This window comes from Neodiprion lecontei, chromosome 2 (assembly GCF_021901455.1).
Source record: "Neodiprion lecontei isolate iyNeoLeco1 chromosome 2, iyNeoLeco1.1, whole genome shotgun sequence".
Taxonomy (NCBI): domain Eukaryota; kingdom Metazoa; phylum Arthropoda; class Insecta; order Hymenoptera; family Diprionidae; genus Neodiprion; species Neodiprion lecontei.
This window is the reverse complement of record NC_060261.1, coordinates 10005542-10026493: the sequence shown is the minus strand read 5'-3', so window position 1 is coordinate 10026493 and position 20952 is coordinate 10005542. Positions and strand designations below refer to the sequence as shown.

Sequence of the window (20952 nt, the reverse complement as noted above, 5' to 3'; positions counted from 1 at the left end):
GCAATCCTTTTTATATATAATTTTATATATAATCAGATAGAATAAATTGATCCTACCAGAGTACGTTCGATAGATATTATAAACTACGTAGTGGACGATAGCGTTACGTATTAGTGCCGAAGATTAAAACCTGCTCCGAACGAATCCACGCCGCGATACGTGTTATAAATTTTTCTCCGTAATTCCAACATTGTACGAATATTTCGCGTGCAGAGTTTAACCGGCAAAAAAACTTCGATTTTCAACAAACGCGACGGATATCCGCGCCGGTGGGTTCAAACCCCTGGATCACGGATTTCGCTGCGATCGGTTTAAAACGCATTGTACTTGTATAATGTAGGTATACACGTATTTATAATATAACATATGGACGTACGTACATGGTGTACGATTATATGCCCGCAGACGGAGGGATTTAGAGACTTGAATTTATTTTTCTCCTCTTCGTCGGCGATGCTTCGCCAGGGTTGTTTTAGTGCAGAATTGTTGACAGGAGCCGTGTACGAGGTATCACACGAGTGGGCACTTGGCCCGGAACTATGCGACATGTGGACCAGCAGCGACGTCTTATGCTGCACTGCCTCGATCTTACATCTCGTCGCTATCGCCTTGGACAGGTTAGTGGACGCTTTTTTATTTAATCGTTGCGTTCGAGCCGATTGCATGAGAGTCGAATAAACTATACAAGTTAATTGGTGGGAGATCAGACAACTCGCGATTTATTGGGTATACACTGGAATTTAGAAAATCATCCCAAAAACTATAATACAGCGACGTATTATATCCACAAGACGCGTCTTTTAGTCAATATCAAATCTAAGTAATCAAATTTTTAATATTCAAGATGGCGGATGCAATATAGCGGACGAGAATTTTGAATTTGGTCGAATCTGGTTGAAAAAAAAACTTGATGCAGGGATCTTCGGGGTCGCTGATTGGATTCGACGTACTGAATTTTCGAATTCTGATTTCAAATTCGTAATCAGCGACCCCACAAACCAATTGTCAAATTTTTTTTCTCTGGATTCGATCGAATTTGAAATTTTCGTCGGCCATATTGAATATTTTGAACATCCCATTTCAGATTCGTAATCAGCAACTCGAAAAACATAGATTACGTGTTCTCGGAAGTGAATTATTCCTTTCAATCGATTTCTTTCTAACGATAATAATTATACATTCTGTCGTGATAATTATATTCTAGCATTGAAAATCTAACATCATACTATCAGAAGTAGCAGAAAACATTAAAAAAATATGCTGAAAAATCTTCTAAAGAAACGAAAAATGGATAAAAAATAGGTGGTAATAATACTTAGCACTATGACTCAAAGGGTTAAGGTATTCCTTCTTAATCACTCGTAAATTAGACTGGCTCTTGATAAAAATAATCAATCGTAATCAATTAATACGCCTATATAGCGACAAGCTGGAATAAAAAATTTCTCATGAATTGTGTTGCTGAACTCAACTCCTAAAAATAGAGATTACGACATTCGGTGGCTCTCTGTTTTTATCGCTGTTACTTCAGAATTTTTCACACGTGTAGGACAGTTTGTATCAGAAATCTAAAATCATTCAGTACATAAATTATTAGACACTTAGAAGTGTGGCCAGTATATCATCTCCATAAAGTGTTGTATAAATTTAGCGATTTTTAAAGTCGTAACGTTTGGATAAATGTTCGACAACTTGGCTTCAAATTCAGTAAATTGTCGAATATTCGGGGACGTTCAAGGAATAGGTACCTCAAGTAGTTTGAAAGTGTTCGAAAGTGTGAAAGGTGATTAAATTCACAACCATCTTTTGGATAGTCGTTGGATAGTTGTCCGGATAAGTCACCAAGAAATGCATAGAACAAGTAAAAATTTCAAAGCGTCCGAAATCTGACTATCAGAAGACAGCTGATGTCGAAAACGTCTTTAAAGCATTCCTTGAAAACGTGCGTCGTCCGTTGAAGAACTTGGATATTAAAGTTCCGAACTTGTTGAAGTTCCGAAGGTCGGATGTCCGCTCGTTTCTTTCTTTCTTTCTTTCTTTCTTTCTTTCTCTTCTTCCGCATCTTCATTCCTCTACAATCTATTGTGCGTTACAATTGTGACGTTGCAACGTCGGTGTTTCTTTCCAGTTGTTTGATCGGTTCGTTGAACGGTTTTCCGAAACGCCGATACTCGAGCCATCCAATACCCACAACTCGCCCCTTGGAATGCCTTCTTTTATTACAACCTCGCGTGTATACCCACTTCACCTCTTTCTCACATTGTCCGTCACAAAGCAACTCGGCGCGCAATCGACGAATGGATTCGTAATATGACGGGTAACCTGCGGACGCTTCCAACCGCACTTCAATTACCGTCAATCAGCCCGATTCTCACCCTCGTCCTTGTCCTCATCCTTGCCGACGAATCCCCGGCAACCGTTGCCATTATCTGTTTCCGACCAGACAGACAGACAGACCGAAAATCTGTCGAGGATTCGAACCTTATTCTCGGTGACGACGGTACCAGACTCTTATTTACCTATCCACACAAATTTAAGAGTCATTTCTGTCACGACGTCCCGAACAATTCCGAATGAGACATTTCAGGGTTCGTTACTATCTTCGAACGACGAAACTCTTTATTACATTTTACGGAAAAATAATTTATTTATCGAGTCATCTCTACGCGGACTTCGTTCGATGACCGTTCGGCAAAGATTCGACACCTCGTAGACATCGGTCTTGTAAGTTTTTGTTCTACGAGACTTGTTCATCTTTCCGAAACCAATTCCCAATCGTTACTCACCATCGATGGATAGGTTTTCAATTTTCTTAGACCAATTTATGGTATCGTTTTTTCAGTAAGTTGGTTCGTTGCATTTCTGACGTATTTCCATGATAATCGTTGAAATATAGACGTTGAGGTAATTTATATATAGCCAAATAGACAGCGCTGATCCAATCTTCGTTCTTATTCGCCCGGATGAACCGTCGGAGTATCAGAAAATTAAAGTTTGCTTATCGAAAACTCGGAGCCTATTGTAGTTGCCCGGACAGAAAAGATCAATGAATCTTATGCAGCGGTGGGCTTGGATCTAAGCCTTAGGATTAACCTGAACATGCTCCGTTCGGAAGAAGAAGAAGAAGAAGAAGAGAAAAAGAAAAGAAAACACAGCACGTAGAAAAATAAGAGGAAAAAGAAAATTGGTGAGGTCCTGAAAGACTACAACAATGGACTTAGAGAGTCAGGCGTGCTGGATAGACTGGCTCAGTTTTCTCTGGTGGATGAAAAACCCTCGGATACATTTCAAGGTAACCAACACCTCGAGGACTGTTTCGACCTACGCTGGGGGGAAGTGTTGAAACAAAAACGTGATAAAGCAAAGATTTACTAACCATTTCTTATAAAACGAATCATTGAAGCCATATTCAACACTGCTAAGCGAAAAAAGGCAGGTTGAAAAAATGTGAAAAAATTAGGCAACGTATCTTTAGTTGAGTAAAAGTGGGAAATAAATCGGCGACGAATTCGGTGAGGGTCAAATCTTGTTCACGTTCACTTTGACTACCCCGTATATACGTACAACTACAAAGCGTATTCGCATCTATAGCTGGAAAATTGTTTTGTAAACGGATAAATACGCATACATATAACGAGTATACGTATGCGGTACATGAAGGAACGTGAAATGGAACACCTTGCCACGTGTGCAGCGATTGTTGACAATGGAGCGAACTCTGAAACTATTCTCAGCGCGTACCTAATGCACCGCACACATCCTTAGGCTCACGTGTACGTATTCAGGCCTACGTATATACCCGCATGATCGATAATTATGCACTTTAGAATTTCACTTTAGCTCGCGGCATGCATGCAGCGCATTGCGCACAATGCATATCGCTTTCAGTGCAATATCGTGCACGCCGATCCCGATATTCATGCATTCCACCAAGTTGCACCGCGCACCGTATATCGATATGTTTTAGTCGAACACTAGCTGCAAGTTTGCGATTGCTGTTCTTCCGTGTCTAAAACCTTCATCGAAGGTGGCAAGGTTCTGTTATTTCACGCAAGAGTAATGCGTTTGGAATTTTCTTTCCCGCAGGATGAAGTGCGGTTGTTCCTTTTTTCGTGACACTTTGGTATTACAAACGTGAATTGTTGCACCGCGGAATGCAGCGGCGTTTAATTCTGTAAAAAAAGTCGTTTTCTATCGGCTAATCAATTTTTTATTGAAAATTATGGACACTCGGGTGGATAAGCGAGACAATTTAATGGTACGGTTGTAAATGTAGAATATACGGCTCTGTGATTGAATATTCAAGAAGATTTATAAGCTTCGACTATAAAACGGTGGTAATTATTTCACCTTTCGTGATACGTTGTACATATCTTGTCTAATTCGATGCAATGTTGTTACTTTTACGTTTACTACCAGGATCAGAGTTTACGGTGACTTGAAAGATTGGTGAAAATACTTGGGTGCAGTTTTGAGGGAAATGAATTTGCGCAAGACCTATGAATTAATAATCATACGACCTGACGAACAATTAAACACATACAAATTGGGAATTCCATGTGATCCGAATCGACGTCTACCCCTTAACATTTTTGATTTTGTTCAAATATTTTTCTACAATTGTTCCAACTCTATAAAACGGCACTCTGAATTTTTTTAGACTTTTTATTAACTGATTAATTGTGTACAAATAATGAGAGTGATTTTTTCAAAGGACCTTTTTTAAAATTATCGACAAATTCTCAAAAACTGCAATTTCTTTTCCAAACATTTCTAGACCAGTTTCATTGCGAATTTGATATAAAAATTGAATGTGCTAAAAAATAACGGCAAACATCGCTTCGCAATGAAACCGGTCTAGAAATATTTTAAGCAAAAAATAGAAGTCTCGAGAAATTTTCAAGAATTTTCAGGCCGTTGAAACCGTGTTTTAGTCGGGTAAAAAAATTCGAAGTGCTGAAAAAAGTGGAAAAAGTTGTATCATTGTGGGCCCGGTTTTGAAATGATTGAAATAGAAAATACAGTCTGAGAATTTGTTGAGAATTTTTCAAAAGTTTCCTTTCAAAATAACTTAAAATATTTATAAACAATTGAGCAGTTGAATAAAAAATCTGAAGAGATGTAGGATATTGTTTGTTAGTCGGGACAATTGCAGAAAAATTTTTAAACAAAATCAGAAATTGTTAGGATCGGATGTCGGTCGAGTTCCCATGGAATTCTCCGTGTATAAATTTATTGTCGGTTTCTGTAGAGTCGAAAAAAAATATTTAATTTTTTTTCATTCCTGCAACCAACTGTTTTCATTCTTCAACAGTTGTTACACGCGTAGAAACGAGCTATTATCCATGAATGTATAAACTGAGCCGAATGATGGTTAATTCATACGGGCGTTAAAGTGACAAAGTCGTATTTTAGGCTGAAACTGCTTTGTTTTTCGAATCCGACGACGTGAAAGCATCGGGCTGATTACAAGACTCGAGGCAGAGAGGCTTATCAATATAGGCTGTAAATTTGTACGGGTAATTAAACCGGCTCACGACAGAGCAACACTCCCTCCCTTTCCTTTTTCCCTGCCGGGCAGTTAATTTTAACGGCAAAAATACCTTACACTGAGAAGCCTGTGCCGAGTTCCCTTTTTAAGCGAGTCGCAAAACGACCTGAGAAAACAATACCAGGTACACGCGATTCAGCCTGCTGGTGCAGAAGGGATTTAGAAAAGAGCCGTGTTAAGATCGCCTCGTAATAAAGTCCTTCCTAGGTTTATAAATTATAATTAACTACCGGCTACTTATTTCCATCCCCTCTCACAGCTGTTACGAACTTTTTACCAACCCAAGGAACTACCTTTCGAAAACCTCGCGTACCTGCCTCACTGTCGGAACGTAATTTAATTGAGGCGTTTGGAGGTTTTTTTTTTTTTTTTAAATTTCCTGTCCCTGTGCGTGACAATTATCTCGTTAATATTGAGCTTCGTTGTTCATTATTCTGCAACACATTTTTACAATGAACAAAAAAAAAAAAAAAGGTTTCAAAGTTATATTGTAACGTTTTCACCGACTTTGAATCGTTTCGTCGGCTGTTCTCGACGATGTGATTAAACGTCGTTATTTATAAAATATATAACCTTCCAATTTATCAGACTTTGAGAAAAAATTAATTTCTTATTTCTACGCATAACACCAGTTTTGACTTTGTTCGATTATTTTTCATACCTACAGTTGCGACTCGTGAGAAAGAAGTGAAAAAATTTAATACCGTGTAGGAGAAATTTTTTTTTTTTCCACCCTCTTTTTCTTCAATCCGATATTTTATTCCCGATTTCGCAAGGACGTCGTATCGCTTTTTCAAAGAGTTTGGGAATATCGTGCACGAATCGAGAAAACGAAAGGGTGAAAAAGGTTTCGAGAAAAATGCGGAAGGCTCGAGTACAATGCAAAAGTATACATTGAGGATGTAGAACGCAAGGCCGTAACTGCAGCGGGCGGAAGTCTGCCGGCATTTGAATATACGCAGTTATGATTTTGACAGGCGTATATAAAGTGCTTTCGTACGTAGGAAGCGGCACGACGCGTTGCCTCGAGAAGCTTATAAGCTCACGGTGCGCGCACACGGAGCAATTCGACGTATCCTGTGTGCAATAATTCCAGAGATGAATGTACAAGTTCGGAGGAATGGAAGGTGCCTCGGTCCTTCTCCCAGGAAATCTTTGGGAATATCTTTGGCCGGTACGAGGGATGAAATGGAAACACAATATCCGGTCTGTCATTCATGCCTCGGCATTGCACCGCGAAACATCGAAGAAACGAACACTGGCCGCACTTTAATATCGTCGAGGAGATTGCGCCGGATGTTGGAATAACGTCGAGCGGATCACGATGCGTACCTACGATGAGAATGGTGCACCACCACGATGCGCTTTCGCAAACGTAAAACTCCGGCGATTCTTCCACCATTCTCATCGGATCGCGAAGCGTGCAGTTTGAAATTTCTCAGACATTCGAATCGTACGTTAATTTCGAGTTTCGATACGCTTCAGAGGTGGATCAAAAGTTGGGTGGTTAAAATTCGAAAAGGTTTCGAGACACGATTTGTACGATAACATCGAGGTTTATAAACGGTTGAAGTAAAGAATGTTAAATAAAGTTGAACTTTATACGATGTCACCTTAAACTCTTGAGTTACACATCGTTGTGCTGAATCAACTTTAATGACTCTGGTTTTCAGAGATCGCTGATTACGAATCTGAAATCAGATTTCAAAAATTCAAAATGACGGAAGAAACTTTCAAATTTGATCGAATTTGGTCGAAAAATTCTGTGCGGGAGTTTTCGAGGTCGCTGATTGGATTCGCGTCACACAAAATTTTCAAAATCTGATTTCAGATTCGTAATCAGCGACCCCAAAAACTCAGAATGTATGCAAAACGTGTATACGAGTTCGGGGGTAACTTTTTCGGAAATGAATTAATCCTTCAATTTGCACGATTTTCTTCAATCATCTTGTTTCTAACAATGATAATTTACATCATATCGCAATAATGACTTTCGAGTATTGAATAACTATTAGTATACTATGAAAAAAATAGCAAAAAACCGCAAAGAAATATGTTGCAAAATTCTCTAAATATCCAAAAATTGGATCTAAGTGAAAGGGTTCAACTGAAAGAGGAAATTGTTGATTTAAAAGTTTGAAGGTTTTTTTTTCCGGAACACCTTACGTCAGTTACAAATGAGCTTCGCACTTTATGGTTGAAGAGCGTCAGAGTTATAATAATCGGTAACCCTTTCTGCAAATTTTTCACGAAAATACAATCTTATGCGAACTGTTAAACGCTGTAGCGTATTTTTATAGCGCATGTATGAAAACTTGAGTATTCCTGCAGGTATATTGGATTTTCGATTCGGGTATACGATGTGGAAAAAGTTGAATGAAACGAATAAAAAAATAGATGAGAGCTTTCCGAAGTAGCGAACATCCGCAAGCCGTTTTACACCACAGAAGCAATTTCATATTTCCAATGCTTCTTCTCCTAGCCGACGATGAGAGAAATTTTTGCTATAGCTAAATTTTCGCCCGGATAAAATCCAATAACTTTTCAACTTGGATACCGGATCCATAAATATATGTATTTCGTACACATGCATCTTATGCAACTCTGGACGCGTGGTGATAAGGTCAGTGAATCGGATGTCTAGGAGATGTTTTCCATTCCCTCGTTTCTCAAACGCTGGATGCGACGATTTTATCGATGCTGTAGCAGCTGCGAACAGTTTCAGGCTATACAGTTTTTATTCGGTTGATTCTCAGTACATAGGAAAGTATTAATCAATCTTATCCGTGACGTTGCATATTTTATGAGTTAGTAGAGGAACTAGAAAAAAAAAAACGACTGTCAAGCTGATTAATTTCTCGAGTTGTAAACGTTGGAAAAATTTCGTATTACCACCTTTAAAAAAAATTTACAATCCACGGTGATCGTTTTAAAATCTGTCCTGTAACGAAATTCTTTTCTTCAGTATTCTGAAAATTTCGTATTAACAGAAATCAAAGATTCAAAGCCTAGAAAATTTTGAATCGAACTATCAAATAATTTCAACTGTATCAAACCTAATGAAATCATATGTAAAGCACGAAATTCATTTTTTTTCTTTTTTTCTGCGCCAAAAACTTTTTCAAAAATGCCAAATTTTCCGTTGTAATCGGTTTTGCATAAAGCGAAAAACCAATCCGATATTATTTTCGTAGTTTCGCTAAAATTCTTGATAATTTGTCGTGAGTTTGAAAAAAAAAATGTAAAACTCTTTAAGAATTTGAGATCGATTATTATTTGTAACCCAAGAGTGAGCTGATGAATAAATAATTGATAGAGGTTAACAATACAGATACGCTATCATTGTCTAAAAATGTTCAACAAAATTAATTACGAAAATGTGAAAATTGATGGAATTGGCATGAAACGTCGCTTGCACAATTCTCGGGTAATATTCCTTCGAAGTATAAATTTTCGGTACATATCTCAATGTCTGAAGCAGAAAATCCGCTCGCGGAATGACAAATGATGTGATTTAAAAAATATCACAACTCGTAACGAATCCGACAATCAGCGTGGCTGCAGCGTAACTTTAATTGGGTTCATTCCGACGATACGGTTTTGCAAACGCGGTAAAATTCCGGGTAAAATTTCCCCGCCCCCCGAGAAATTATACACGTCGAGATTTATACAACGAGCCAACGCGGAGATCTCGGTGAATTAATTGCGCCCACGGATCGCGTACACGTATCGTTTTGCGATAAAACTACCCTGCATGTATACCAACGTATATTATATGCGGTGCACGATGCTCGGCTAAGTTCGTTTCCTATTTCCAAGCGTCTGTGCATTCACGGTTACCTACGAAACCGGTGTAACAGAAGCACGGGCGATGAGGAATACGGGGAAAACGGTCCAGTCGGGTGAAAATTAATTCCTTTTTCATGTTGTTCGCCAAACCCTTTCTCCTCCCTTTCCACTCGTTTATCTGCCTGGTATCGTGCAGCGCAACCGCGATGCGAGTTCGGTACGGAAGACTCGTCAATACGACCGAGAACTGCAACATTTCCGATTTCACTTTGTTCGGCACGATCCTAACCGTTCTACTTATCGTTGCAAAGAAGAAGAAATGAATAAGTAAGGGAAAAATCGTCGAAAATTCGCTTCGTCACTTACGTGTTCGTTTTTCGTGTCACTCTTCTTCATCATGCGTGAAAAAACTTGGGAATTTTATAAATTCTAGTTCGGTAGTGCGACCGATGATCGTTTGGATCTGTTCGTATAGTACCTTTATCTCAAAATATATCGACAGCCAAAGTTCGTCCATAGATTTTTGTCCATATGTTGAGAGTACGAAGCGAATGATTTCGCTCCGTTGAAAAAAAAATATTCCTCCAACGAAGAGCGAATTGACTTTAACTGAAATTTGACTAGGACTGTAATGTCTGCTTAAGGTAGGATATCGCGACAGCGAATTGCACCTCTAACAGGCCGTTGCACCCTGCGACTCGAAGATCTACGTACCCCATTAATTTTCCTATTCCATTTCACTTACCCCCGAGCTGAGATAAGACGCTCTCTCGAAACTTCGGATTGAGCGCTTTCTAACACGCATGCAATGTGCCTGCCGAGAACCACGCGAACTGATAAATTACCTGCATATTCGGCGCGACAACGAGTCTGCATTTTCTTCACGACGTCACGACGCCGTCGTCGCATTACGGAAGCGCACGTTTCAGGAATTTCCAAGTATAGGGTGCGGAAAAATTACCGACAGCGAGATGACGAGCGAGGTGAAGATCATTGCGGTGACGAGACGGTCTTCCAAGTCATGATCGTGATTCCGTGCACCGAGGGCTCAATCGATCATAATTTTCGCGTATACCCGATTCCAAGATCTCAAGATTTTAAAAGATTTTAAAGGATTTCAAGGATTTCAAAAGACTTCACAGATTTTATAAAATTTCTAATTATTTCAGAAGATTTTAAACGATTTCAAAGGATTTCAAGAACTTCAAAAGATTTCACAGATTTCACAAAATTTCTAATGATGTCAGAAGATTTTAAATGATTTCAAAAGATTCCACGGATTTCGGAGGATTTCAAGGATTTCAAAATATTTTATAGGTTTCATATGGTTTCAAAGAATTTCGAAGATTCCATACAATTTATAATGATTTCAATAAATTCAAATAGTTTCAAAGGATTTCAAAAAATTTCACAAGGTTACTAATGAAATTTCAAAGATTCAAAAAGATTTTAAAGATTTAATAAAACTTACAACGATTTCAAGGATTTCAAAAAATTTCAAAAGATTTCAATTGATTTGATATGACCTCAAGGGATTTTGAAAAATGTCAAAGATTGTACAAAATTTTTAATGGTATTTCAAAAGTTTCCAAACATTCACGTACGGGTGTACACCAAATTTCACAAGCGATTAACCACTCGATTTATACCAATTCAATCGTGAAAAAATTCAGTTGTTAATGACCTTGACAAACGGTTGCAGTTCACCACGTTACACAATCAAGCGAAGAAGAAATGTCTTTCGGAAATGTCACCGTCTTGTTCGGAGTAAAGTTTTTCACAGTAATTAAAAGATTTAGCCAATCAAAACTTGTCTCAGCTGTTACAACGAGTTTTGAAACTGCAGCGCATCAAGTTTGTTTCCAACTTATAACAATTAGACGATTCCGCCATCATGTACCTATACTCTTGCCTTGAGACTGCAGCTGCAATGAGACGATGAAACGTCAGCTTGAATATCTCTGCACTTGGTTGGCAAATTTAATCCGTTGTTATTAATCAGCTAAAGAAGTTATCCTGTAATTTCCAGACCTCGCAGTTATCCGCGCAGAGAAATTTTTTATTAAGGCTACTATTATACTCATACTATCAATTATTCTTCTTTTTACCATAATAATCGCAAAATACAGTCCCGAGTGAAAAATGTAAATGAACTATCGTGACGATATCTGGAAAAATGTTATCAACTGGACACAATTGATAGATTTAATCTTTCTGTTAACCAGAAGGTAAAGTATCGACAAATATAATCGCATCAAAAAGTTACATACTTGTAAAATATTTTCTTGTAATTAGAACGATATATTTCTAACGACATTTTAACGATAATCATTGCACTGAAATCTCTTGGTACCTAGAAATTTTTCTGGCCAAAATTTGACGCATTGTCGGAGTGTTAAAAATTTTTCTGTGAAACTTCCTACACTTTATTGGAAGTTTTATTCGGATACGGAACAGCGAACTCGCCATAAATGTACCGTTTAATCAATTTACGACACAATTTACTAAATTAACATTACTTTTGTTGTGTCGTTTCCTATAAATTTTAGAAAACTCAAAAATTGTCATTGCAAGTTTAAGACAAGTACGCAGTAAGTTACGTCATTCCACCGAATTTGCAAATCAACAACCTTTCGTACGGGATATGGGTGGAAAATTCACAATCATTTTTATCAGCGCAATGAAAAACTGAGCCATCAGCTGAGCGTGTAAAATGATCTTTACGAATGGAAGGAAGAATAAGACTGGAAATGTAACCGTAATTACAATGACGAGAGGGTTGAAGTGGTTTTTAAAAGTTTCACAGCCGAGGGAGGCAACGCGTGAGAATATTCATAATTCCTCCGTAATATAAAATGCGTGTATTAAATACCGAAACTCGGGGCACGGCTAAACTATGTATAGGTAATATCTCGGTGAAGAATGCTCGCGCTACCGAAGCACGAGGTAGAAACTGTCCTCGAGAGAGCTATTCCTTGTTTCGTTGCATTGTTGGGAGCGTAAAAAAGAAAAAAAGATGAACAGGACCCGGGAGACGGTCGTGCGCGGAGGACGAGATGAACGCTCTCCGGATATCTCACAGGTACTACCTTTGAGTTACTTGATTACGAGAAGGTTCGAGTTTCTGAGAAAAAAACGTGGGATCCGAATTTTGGGGCGGGGCTGAAGTTACGAATTTGAAGAGTTACGAAAGCGCCTAATTACGAATGATTTGGCGACGAAACTTGAAGCGGAGAAATCAAACTTTGAAGATACAACAAAGTTTCGAATGGTCGAAACTTCAAGTTACGATAGAGCAAAGTTCCGAAATATAAAGTTTCGATAGAGTGAAATTCCGAAAGTTAATATATACTCACACAGCGGATGGGGGTACGAAATCAGAAAAACCGAAAATCGGAATGGCCAGAATTCCGAATTTAACAAATACGAATAACAGACATGAGAGAACAGATACTATCAGAAATTTTAAGTCCCGAATAGTGCCCGATAAGAAGCTACAGCTTACCTAAAATGTATTTATAGTAGAGGGCTATATTATCCGAATCCACTCACTTCAGAAAACGTTAATGCAAGAATTCAGAGATGCAGAATTTAATAAAGAAATAGAGTCAATATTCCAGAGAATGAATTTGCAGAAAGTTTCATATCCTCAAATGTCCAAATATTATAAAAATAAAATTTAGAACTTCATCGTCTAGAAACAGCAGAAAACAGATATCCATACTGCAGAAGGATCATTATTCAGAATCGTACGATTCAGAAAGATCGGTATTCCGAAAGTAACCGTATAGATGGCTTAACACGAGAATTTCACATTCCGAGTCTATCCACCTAATCTATTTTGACTTGTAGAACGTTTTGTATACAGAATCGAACAAATTCTTCACTCGATACTTAATAGCGAAGAAAGAACGCAACGGGAATGGACAACTTTGAGTTGTTAAAACTGTTGGGTTAGGCCTTTAGAGCGTGGCCAACGACGCGCCTGACTCTTCTCATATATTGCGATTCTTCGTTCCGACGATTCTGATATACCGCAATTCTGTATTCCGAGCCTTCTGTGAGATGACAACTCGGAGTTCTAACCGTTCCGATTCTTGATCCTTCGCATTTATGAATTCGAATAGATGAAAATTCTACTTTATGATCCGCCCGAAGGTTATTTATTTGTGTTTGCGAGCAATCGCATTTGCCTCATTCCGCTAACGGCCTTTCGGAATTTTAACCAGTTATGTATTAAATTCTATAACTTCAAATTTCGATACTTTTACATTCCATTTCCTTTATTTCTGGATTAATGAAGATTCACCAATTTGTTCTTTCGCGATTATGAGTTTTCGATATATTTATGTTCGGAATTCTGACCATTCTGATTTTTACCCGCACCTCTCACACAGCATAGTTTACTTGACGAGTGGGTGGAAGGAATCAGAAAAACCGAAAATCAGAATGACCAAAATTCCGAACATAAGAATATCGAAAATCCGAAACAAAGATCAAAGTACTGAAATTTCACCAAGCCAGAAATCACGGAACTGAAAATCTTCGATCATTCGGAATTAAATTGTCTCCTCGCGGAATTTCTGATGTGTGACTTACCGTAATTAATTTCACCAAAATGCTAATTTTGGGTGCCGTCTAAGGTTAAGGGAGCTCCTTGTAGCGTGCACTGCCACGTTACAGTACATATATACTGACATCTGCACACAAGTATATACAGACATTTCATAATTTGCTTTCATTTGCATGTAAATCCAAAATTTCCGAGGAGTGCCGACCTGGAAACTTTTTTTCGGTCCAATTAATATTGGATCAACAACGAGCTTACGGTTTAATGTGCGAGATGAATTATGTACGGTATCAAAAAACGAGAAAAGAAAATTCTGACGCGAACTTAACTCTTCGGTCTGAGAATTATCCCAGCGTTCGTGTTGGTTTGCATATATATATATATATATATATATACTCGGGGAAAAAAACACGATCTGACGGGCATCGGAATTTCGCTTCTAAAAGCGTGTGTCGTAATTACGACGAAAGGTGGAATTACGGCGAGGGTGGGAATTTGCATAAGATAATGGAACCGGCGAAAGATGAACTAAGATGTAGCTAACAACCGGAAGTTCGGCTACCTGGGTAAAATTTTTTAACTGCAAAACTCCGGCACAGGAATTAAGCTTAAATGGCAAAGTCCTAATAAGATTGAACTTGCCGAGTTGGAGTTTACACGACGTGTGATTGAAAATTTGAAACCTGCAGGTCGCGATAAGGATTTTTCGCTACAAGTTCACGGGAAAAAAAAGATCCAACTATAATTTTGTCTCGTTGAAATAAAATTTAGACCTCGCTTCAAAATATACGAACAATCTTTTCGAGTGGTGAAGAATTTTTCTTTTTTTTTATGTTTATAGTGTTCTAAAATTGAATTCCGTGGGTGATTAGATCTTTATTTTACAAATCTCGATCTTATAATATAATGATTTGACAAGTCCGACTGAAGTTCAAGATTTCAATTAAAAAACAATCGTCAGTCGATGACATTTTAGTAAACGAATTATTCTATCTTTTTTATAAACGTGCAAAAGATACACGTTTACGATTTATTCCTCGAACTCGTCACTCGCTGAAAAATTGTGTTATGCAGAATTATTGTGATAAATTGAAAGTGATAAACTCGCGAATACCAAGAACAGGTTATAAGACAAGTTATATACAACTGTAATCACCGCTAGTGATTTATCGAGAATTAAATTACGAGCAAAGTCAGCTGTAATGAAGAAAAATTGAACGAGCCACAAACTTTTGGTGCTGAATAGAGAAAAAAAAAAAAAAACACGAAGAAACAATTCAAGTGATTGATGAAAAATTACACTTTAAAAAGTTTTTATTCCCTATTAAGGTAACATTTTTTTCAGTCAATTTCTTTCAATCAACCTTGTACGTATAATACAAACTAATTATTTCTTAAACAGCATGGTACATTTTTACTACGTTCCCTCTCTCTCTCTCTCACATTCTCTTTTGCTCGGACACTTTTCTTTACCGCTTCCGCGAGGGCGATACATCCGGAATCGTTGTTCCAACGTTGCAGGCCATAATTCTACGTCGAAACTTCGTCGGTCCGCCGCTTCGTGATCCCTATATAATTATCAAGGCGAAGAAATACGACGATGTTAGTTACAACCTGTATAATACGTACAACGTGTCCGGGGTCGTAAGTAAGAAAATACGACTCACGGAAAAGTGAAGCGAAGCAAAAAAAAAAAAAAAAAAAAAAAAAAACAAAGAAGAAGAAAAAAAAATAGATAAATAAAATACAACAACCTGACAGAGTTTGCCGCCGCAAGTACCTTATAAATCGCTATCGGTATTATTATCACGATGAGAAAAAAAGATGTGGAAGAAGGGAGGGGAAAAAAATGGACCAAAAGGAAGAGAGAGAGAGAGAGAGAGAGAGAAAAAAAACAAAAAATACCGCAGGAAAACAACAACCGAGAAACGTAAAACTTAGAAACGGTGCAGCCGCGAGGCGAGCTCGTAGATCAAATCTAGTTTATCGCTATTCGCTTCTATAATGGCTGGAGAAAACAGGGGCGAGGAAATAGGGGCTGTGGGTCGGAAGGGGGAAAGGGGAAAGGGGAAAGGAAACGTACCTTTGTGTCGGTTCCAGGCAAGGCGGACAACCCTTCCCTTCCCTTTCCTTTCCTTCCCCCCAACGAGGGGCAAAATGTATCCGTAGTGTACTAGACTAAGGCTCGCTCGTTTTGTGTCAAGTAGTAAAACCCAGCGTTCGTTCCGACTCGCTCGACACTCTGACTGCGGATCACACACGTAATATATGGGATAACGTAGATAAGAATCTTTTCACTTTGGTTACGACCACTTGTAAAAATCGGAATTATTCTTTTAATCCGGTTCATTGGCGACGATTAACGAATAAGTTGTAAGGACCTCGTTTATATTGTGTATACGTACAGGTGGTCACACGTATGAAGAAACTTTGAAAGCCTGGAATTGTCAGGGGATATTTTTAATTTGGTCGTGGAAAAAATTTATAATATCTTCGGAATTAGAAAGTCATTTTTTGAGGCAACGGGTTTACTTTTTTTTTTATCGGCGAGAAAACAAATTTTTTTTTACCGATATTTTTGGACGTTATATTTTTCTTCAATTAACGAGCTTGAACGATTTTGGTTTTAGAAACTTACTAGAACTGGGCAAATGTCAGGGAAAACTAGGTTTCGGGTATTGGAAAACATTTTTTTTTTCAAAAAATTTGTTCACACCCCGCATTTGAACAGAAAAATAATTTTACACGAATCTATGTTACAATCATGGCATATTCATTTTTATTGAAATTTTAAATCGAGCTTTTATATCCCGGGGATAAGACTAATTGATTTTTTTTTTCTCGAAGCATACAACGTAAATTTACGAGGATGAGAAGAAAACTCGTCAGTTTTGTAATTAACACATTTTATGTGATAGCGGATGAATTTTCCCGTATTTTACAGTACAGTCTTAACCGCTTCATTTTATTTTTACTTCTTTTTTTGTACATAAAATTCAAGCGTGATTATTCAGTGCTTTACAACATTACCGTTAAAGCGATATTTCAGAAAAAAAATTTAGTTTCCAGAAATAATCGTCTTCGCTTGCTGGATTTTTTTTTTTTTCTCTTCTCCTTTTCTCTCTTTATTGTTTTTTCATTTCACTTTCATTTTCTTCTCGAACGGTTGAATACACAGCGTGTAATTCATTTTAGCAGAAACGCGCAGTGATTTGAACAGTAGTCACGAGATATAAAGTGCTGCAGGTAATTAGATACTTAAGTGGATATGTGAAAGTGCAAACTGCAATCACTTAGTTGCAGCAAATGGATTTGAGTGACACTTGAATAAATTTGTAGAAATGAAAATGGACGCATCGTTGTTCGGCAAATATTTATGCGCTAGTAGATAAATTAACATTTTATGCGAATGGAAGCTTACGTGATTAATTTGTGACAAAAATCAATTTTTCAACATGTAATATCTTGTATTACTCGTATAAAAAACAAATTCTTCTTCATTAAGTTATTCGGCCGATGCTGTATTTGAATATATCTTTTCAAAAGCTCCGGGAATTGTGATTCGTATTTTGTGTCAAATTGGATCATTGTCGCGACCCTATTCCAATGTACTCGTTTGCCAAACCAAGGACGATTAGACGGATCCGCCGATCTTTGCTTGATCAGAATTTGACCCAAGGGCTGGAGCCATTACCGAATCTGTTTAATGCGCCGAGCACCACTTAAGGACGTTCATGACGTACAGTCTACTCTAAAAGTCGTGGAGAGGTGAAATGTAATTTGTTTGATATTGCGGAATTTCTGTTTAAATTCAATCTCATGGGAACCTGATTAACAGTGTCACCACAAATCGAAGCCGGCAAGATATTAAGACGATGGTAATAATTCAAACTCTATACAAAACTATACTTAATTACAAAACTGAGATTTAGTTTTCAAAAAACCAAAATCAACGATGTATCAGAAATTGAAAAATTGTGGTAGAACATTTTGTACAAATAAAGAAGAAGGAAAATATGCAATCAGAATGTCATCTGCAGCAACACGTTTCTTTGGAATCCGAATTTAAAGATACAAAAAAGAAACTTGTTTTGGCATTCAAGAAAATGCACTGACAACTTTTATTAATTTCGCGATGAAAATATAACCGGACAAAAATACCGTCATGCTAAATTTTAACCCCTTCGATTTGTGTCGTGTGAAATTTTTGAACCGACAAATTTACATCCGGACTGTACCTACGGCTTGAACGTTCCAAAGAGCGTAAGTAACAAACACCGATGTTACGTTTACACAGAAGTAGTGTGGCTCAAGATGATATCAGCCGTTTTCCACGTGGTCGTACAAAACGGCGGAGGTAAATATCGCCAGATAGTTAACTGCGGAACGGAGATAGGCCAAGCAGGTATGTGAAACCGATCCCCATGGAAACTGGGTCACCCTCGGCTCACTTCGATCTATTTCTCGAGCTACATTTATGCAAATTAAGAGCCCGAATCGCGGCTGGCACGTGCTCAGCAAGCCGCAAATATGCAACTCCCGGACGCCGAAAGTTCAGATTTTAACCTCCGTTTAAAATATGACGTAAGTTTTCCGTGAAACTTGCCACTCGACGCCAGCGTGTAGGCAACCGAAGCTACATCTTGTATCGCTACGTCGTATCGGTGCAGTTCCGGTTGCCTACCTGCCGGCGTCGAGTGGCAAGTTTCACGGAAAACCTACGTTGTAACTCTGGTTTTTTCGACAGGATGGAAAAAACGGATCCTCCATTCTCCGAACAAGCGATTAACGTATGTTCTGTTCTACGGGAAGCTTTCAACGTCAAGCCCACAACATGCTACGAGTTTTCTAATCGCTTTACCCTCTGCGGTGATCGATTTTTATGGAAAGCATCAAGTACGCCGTCGTCGAGTGCCTGCGATAGTGAAAAATTGTGATACGAAACCGCGCTTATCGGCTATACCAATTTGCATAATGTCTATTGGTCCGTGGTGCCCCATTATATGGATCCGATGAGAACGAACTCATATTTTCAAACTGGATGATCCGATTATATTCCGAAATATCTTCACGGAAGGATTTTCCCGGGGTAATATTCCACCGAAATGGCGGTGAGCGAATAAACTGTATTTTTGAGGTTATTGAGGTTAAGGATATCGAATCTCTCGACATCTCTCTCATTTCCAATTTTATTTGACGCGAAAATCTTGCAAAGCACGGTTTCGTGAGAACACTAGAAAATCGTGAACAATCCGATTTTCCCGCGAGTAAATGATACAAGCCCATTTTTCAAACTCGTAAAAAAAAAAAAACGTCGAAAATGTAGGTAATTCTATCCCGACTTTTTGAATCAAAGAATCACGCCCTCGGCCCGCTTCCACCGGAATACCCGAGGGAAGATCCAAATTTAACGAAAATATCGAGTGACGATAGTGATTCTCGTCGCACTCCGTACATAACTGACGATGCTCGAGTATTCGAGTATTTTATTGTCTCACCTGCGGCTGATTTACTGGGTAATAGGTATAACAATGACATGCCGCCAACCCCTGCAGCTCGCTATCTGCATCGCCACACTTCACATCCGGGCAATTCGCACCCCTCACCGATTATGAAAAAAAACAAATAAAAAAAAAACTCGGCGAAAGATTGAGTAACTAATCAAGTATTATTTTTTTATTTTTTTTTTTGTTTTCCTTTTATTGACCGTGAAGTCAAGTAGAAAATACAACTTTATTAATTTGTTGTACATAATTCGTTAATCAACAAAATAAGCTCTAATTGTGATGGGAATTTTTTCATCCTAGCAATGAATCAGCAATTAGAGATCCCTTCAAAATCATCAACAATTGTGCTATTGTAGCTGAAATTACAATTTACATAAAAAAAAAAAAAACGGGAATTCTGTAGTTGTAGAATATCGTTTCATTTAAGGGCGGGGTACAGCTTGGAAGGTTAAAAATCATTTGTTAGGATTTTCTTTTTTTTTAAGAAAAATGCAAACACTTATAGCGATTCGAGTTTCAGGGGTCAGATCGTCCAAGATTTGACCCCCCCGCCCTCGTTAAAGTCATCTCGAGCAACTTTAGTTACACTTTCAAACCTTCGTTGTATCGTATTTTTATTTTCACAGCTTTTTGCGCCTTTCTCCATCTCTTCGGTAAGTACACTGAGAGAAATTTTTAGTTCCGGTTACCGCTCGGTCCCTAACTATTATCATTATTTACCACAATCGAAAAATATAGTTCTAGGTAGAAAATGAAAATTAGTTTTGTAGCTGTTACCAGAGAATCTAGTTTCTGTTACTATTCTTTCTCATTACGATCGCTGTTACTATATTTTCTTGTAACCGTTGCGAAAATTTGATGCTTGTGCAACAATAAATTGATATTATAGCCTTACTTAACCAAAAAAGTAGAGTAAACCTCAGAAACTAATTTTACGTTGCAATAACCAAAAAAGGATCGACAATGGCGCAAAATGCTTACGCGTTCCTCGTTTTTCATAGTTCCAACAATATTCAAACAGTTTTTCTTTAACGATACCTGTTTTACTGAATTTTTCTAGTTACAATAACAAGTGAAATTTTTCTCAGTGTATTTCAACACCGTGTGTAATAGCCGTTGCGCGTTTTGACGCCCCATCATGCTACCCGAAATTCCCACCGAACCGCAACACTAACCAAAGAAGGAATTACATCCGAACTCCGTCTAGCGAGAGAAACTTGGGGTTGAGTTAAGGCTGGCGAGAAATGTCGGACAAGTAGGAAATTCCAACACCTCAAAGGAACCACGCTTATCACTCACCCTCTGAGGATGCAGCGGTGATGGCCGGATACAGATACACGTTTCCTACCGAAGTAGGCACGTGTTTAGAAAACGAGATTAAGGCTTTTCGGTATAATCATGATTAATATCCCGTCTTTCGCTTACACTTATCTCGCCGTGGCCTGCAGTTAACGATAGTATCAAGAAAATTTATCGTCCTCCGCATCTTCCGCATTCACGCCTCGAGGATTAACCCAAAGTTGCGTCGTTCCGCC

The 20952-nt window shown here is 38.2% G+C and overlaps 1 protein-coding gene across 3 annotated transcripts in view; it reads left to right on the top strand.

Annotated features, from left to right (window-relative positions):
• Positions 1–20952, top strand: part of LOC107220228 (5-hydroxytryptamine receptor) — a 177845-nt gene that overhangs the window by 147469 nt on the left and 9424 nt on the right. For 2 of the 3 annotated variants that reach the window (XM_046731590.1, XM_046731591.1), the window contains exon 5: positions 494–617. In XM_046731590.1, coding sequence (XP_046587546.1) covers positions 494–617 — 124 coding nt within the window. The remainder of the gene's footprint in view (positions 1–493; positions 618–20952) is intronic. The other variant, XM_046731592.1, reaches the window with a different exon arrangement.